At 39.0% G+C, this 4025-nt stretch overlaps 1 protein-coding gene across 2 annotated transcripts; it reads right to left on the bottom strand.

Annotated features, from left to right (window-relative positions):
• Positions 1–382: 382 nt before the first annotated feature.
• LOC148843631 (RING/U-box superfamily protein) lies at positions 383–3483 on the bottom strand. 2 transcript variants are annotated; one of them, XM_088956645.1, is made up of 2 exons: positions 1806–3483; positions 383–1040 (listed from the first exon to the last, which is right to left on the bottom strand). In XM_088956645.1, the coding sequence occupies exons 1-2, from the start codon at positions 3246–3248 to the stop codon at positions 1005–1007; spliced, it is 1479 nt and encodes a 492-aa protein (XP_088812771.1). In that variant the 5' UTR covers positions 3249–3483; the 3' UTR covers positions 383–1004. The 2 variants fall into 2 exon arrangements, with proteins under 2 accessions (XP_088812771.1, XP_088812772.1); XM_088956646.1 differs by lacking the exon at positions 383–1040 and having other exon boundaries at positions 1518–3483.
• Between the last annotated feature and the right edge of the window lie 542 nt (positions 3484–4025).

Here is a 4025-nt window from a genome sequence, read left to right as displayed (position 1 = left end):
ATTTTATTTAAAACGAGGAAAAAATTTTGAATATAAAATATTTTAAATATATTTTATATATATAAGTAATACCATAAATAATATAAACAATATTATATATATCAAATATATATCATCATAGTCAGAACAGGGTAGAGAATTCACTCCCATCTCCATCCCCGTCAAGGCAATCTCCACTCCGGCTCCAATGGGTCAGGGAAAGCTGGGTACCCGGCAGGGACATCTGGTTAGCTAAGTTGAACCGTGTAGGGCTTTTTGTTACAAATCGGGAAATGATTTGCTCAGTTAAATAACCGGTTGGATGATTCAGGCTGCATTTGCCATTTTTTATTTTGAGGACTTATCTCATTTTTGTAGTTAAAATGACCCTATGAAAACTGAGTTTTTATATGCAAAAAAGTGATAATTCCTTAAAATAAGTAATTCCAAATGCAGCATCAGTTTGTAGGAACCATCAAATAACCAGCACCCAAAAAACTCATCATGTCCATAGGTCAACGCTTTAACCATCCAATCCAGTTGGGGTCCAACAGCACTGGAAATATACAGGTAATTCCCATTTAATAGTAAAATCAATTTGATTTAGCTCTGGGGGATGCCTCTGGCACATGACAACCTACCGGCAAGACCATTACTGACCTTTGGTTGTCAATTTTCATCAAACCCAGAACATCATAATGCCACTGTCTTCATCCTGGAATTACAATTCCACTTAATTGCAAGATGGTGACATAAATGGCTGCTGAAACCTGAAAACCATTTTCTGGAAAAAGGAGAAGCTTATCCTTGTACCCAAACACCTCTGTCAGGATATTTTCTTTGGGAAAACAGTGGAAGAAAGAGCAATTTTTCTGAAGGAAATCAAGCTTCATAGTTAGAAATGTAGGGACAAAGCTCATAAGATAGAGGCAAGATGACAGTCACCGGAAGTTACTGTTCTTGTGATCCACATAATGTTGGCAATTAATATTCAGGCCCCTCAACACCCTCCACATCCATGTACCTCATAAAGAATGGCCTTGAGCATTAACTGCAACAGCCTGTAACAACACAGACCTTGTTTGGCAATTTCTCCAACTCTTATATTCAAATAAAGGGAAAGATGAACAGAATCTGAGTGGCCAAGAGGAAAAGAAGACAATCAAAAGATTTCAAATTTAAAACCCATTTGACCTCCACACCATTTGATCCCATGATCAGGGATTTAGCACTAATCAAGGATCTGAATGAACAAACTTTCCTTTCTTTTTTGTTTCCAGTTTCCTCTTCTGTTGTTAATAGTTCAACTGGTTAGTTTTAATTCAGGGTATGGAAGAGGAAAAGAAGACAATCAAAAGACTTCAAATTTAAAACCCATTTGACCTCCACACCATTTGATCCCATGATCAGGGATTTAGCACTAATCAAGGATCTGAATGAACAAACTTTCTTTTTTTTTTTTTTTCCAGTTTCCTCTTCTGTTGTTAATAGTTCAACTGGTTAGTTTTAATTCAGGGTATGGAAGCATGAAGAACAGATTTTGACAGGATGAATTCAGTGATTTCGAGATTCATGAAAAAAGGGTAGAAAGGAACAACTGGGAAAAATGATTAATCCTCCACATAGAAAATATGCTCTTTGAACTAAACATTCTACAATAAAATGCAGAGAATGTGTTGATGACTTTTTACATTTTTCATTCTTTTTCTTCTCTTTTTCCTTTCTCGCATCCTCTACTGGTCTCTCCAAAATTTAGGAATCCAGAATAATTAATCAAGAAACAAATCCAAGAATCAGACGTTGGGTGAAGAGGATGAATGAACCACCTTATTCTGTCTTCCCATAAGCCAAAGCAGTGTTCTCCTTGCAAAGGATGGCGGATTGGCCTGTGAATCCAGACTGACACGGCTACCAACTTCCTCATCTAAACCCAATTCACTGCCGCTGCTTTCCCACCTAGAAACATCGATTTCAGAGATAGTCCTCCTACTACTGTTGTTATGCTTCTGCTTCAAATCATCTGCAGGATTCTTCTGTAATGGAAATCGAAAAGAGAAAGCTCGCCGGGAAGAATCTTCTGCCGGCGTTGGTTTCCCCTTCTTCGACCGGAGCCAGATCTTAGAAACAGAAAAACTCTCCTTTTTGCTCCTTCCAACGTCATTTCCAGTGCTGATACTGCCACCGCCAGGAAACTCAGAACTTTCCACAAATGCCTTGAATTCTGACCTGGTAGAATGGCAATCACATTCAGACATTGCGAGCTTGTGGCCTGGCGTTAATGGCAGAGAAGTCTTCCTACTTGTTTGTTTCCGTGCCGAGGGTCTTATGGCCACCTGCAATGAAGAACTCTCATCCATAACATACTCGAACGACCCCATTGAGAAACACCTCCTTGCATCTACATTACTGCTACTGCTACTGCATTCGCCATGAGCGCCACCTCCAGCAGCAACATCTACATTCCTGAACTTCCCAAGCTTAACAGGAACGACCTTTTCCTCTGAAACCACCGATACAACAGGAATGGCATCCTCTTTCACTGAAATTTCACATGATTTCCGAGAGACATCATTGCAGGAGAGCCCCAATTCCTCATCTCCATGAAATCCCATTCGGGCACTAGTTCCTAGAACTGAATTACCACCGAGAGTAGCTTCTCTATCTGGAACAATCTCTCTGGAGCTTTCACTCCCAGATTCGAGAACAAGAACAATAGGAGAGCAGCTAGCACGTGGAGAGAAATCAGGAAGCAAACTACCTCTGCAGAGAGGGCAAGTAGAGTGAGACAAGAGCCATGTGTCTATGCACTCCATATGGAAGGCATGGCTGCATTTTGGGAGTAGTCTGAGCTTGTCCTCAGCCTCAAATTCACACAAACAGACAGCACAGTCAAATGGGTTCTTGGCTCCTATAATGGTCTTATAAACAAACACAGGGAGGGTATCTATGAAGGATTGATCTACCCCTGCATCATGGAGATGGAAGAGCTGCTGCAACTGCCCTTGCAAGGCTGTCACATTGTCTGAATCTTCAGGTTCTCTATTGGGGGGTCTCAGAAGAAATCTAACAAGAAGGTGAAGCAAACCAGAGATGAAGAATATAATAGCAAGAATTATGATGATGAGTAAGATACTTGGACTGATTTTGTTGTCAACACTGAAACTATTAGATTGAATGAAAGGAGGTGGGGGTGATTGAGAAATAAAGAACGGCTGCTGGGTGGGAGGAAAAGAATCATTTTCCTGTGTTTCAAGAAAAACCCAACCCATACTTCTAAGGAGGAGACACTAGAAAACTCACCAAGATTGCAGCTTCAGAACTCTTTCAGTTTCATGGCTTTCATTGCAGCTTCAGAACTCTTTCAGTTTCATGGCTTTCATCTCCTCTCAAGAAACCCATCTCCCACAGAAGAAACTTAGCTTAAAACGAAAAGCCAAGCAAGCGTTTTTAACTTCTTATCATGTGGGATGTAGGATTAGCCGGCCCGTTGATAGGGATTGGCTTGTTCTTATTTTCCCTCTTCTTTTACTGTAAATAAAAGGCAGAAAGTCAACGAGAGGGAGAAGATGAAAATTAAAAATTGACAATTAAATCTTTCCTGAACGGCGATATTAATGGAATCGCAAATGCATACAGTTGGGAATTTAAAATGGGTAATAAATCTCCCAACAGAGTAACATAAATGAGATTAGCTTTTTCACAGTCGGTTATAATTAGCTTAAATTATAAAACCAAATAAGCAAACAAAAAAAAAACAAAAGAATGAAAAAATTAAAATTTTGGTTCAAACAGGAAGATAATAAAAAGTAAAAACTCTACAAAACCCAAGATTACTTATTCCAATCCAAAGCTTTTCCTGTTGACTTTAAATAAACCTCGCATCAACTCCAATGACCATCAATTCTTCAATCAAATAAGAAAGAAAAATAATGTAGGAAACCAATGCAGTTTTACTTTCTCTCAATTTTTTACTATGTTCTATAAACGTGTAAAGGGTTTCTGTTCTTTCTGATCACATTCTTCTTCTATTCTCTTCCTAAATTTGA

This window comes from Nelumbo lutea, chromosome 8, assembly GCF_056320005.1.
Source record: "Nelumbo lutea isolate HS-2025 chromosome 8, American lotus-T2T, whole genome shotgun sequence".
Classification (NCBI taxonomy): domain Eukaryota; kingdom Viridiplantae; phylum Streptophyta; class Magnoliopsida; order Proteales; family Nelumbonaceae; genus Nelumbo; species Nelumbo lutea.
The sequence above is the reverse complement of the archived record's forward strand: the minus strand, read 5'-3'. Positions and strand labels throughout refer to the sequence as shown.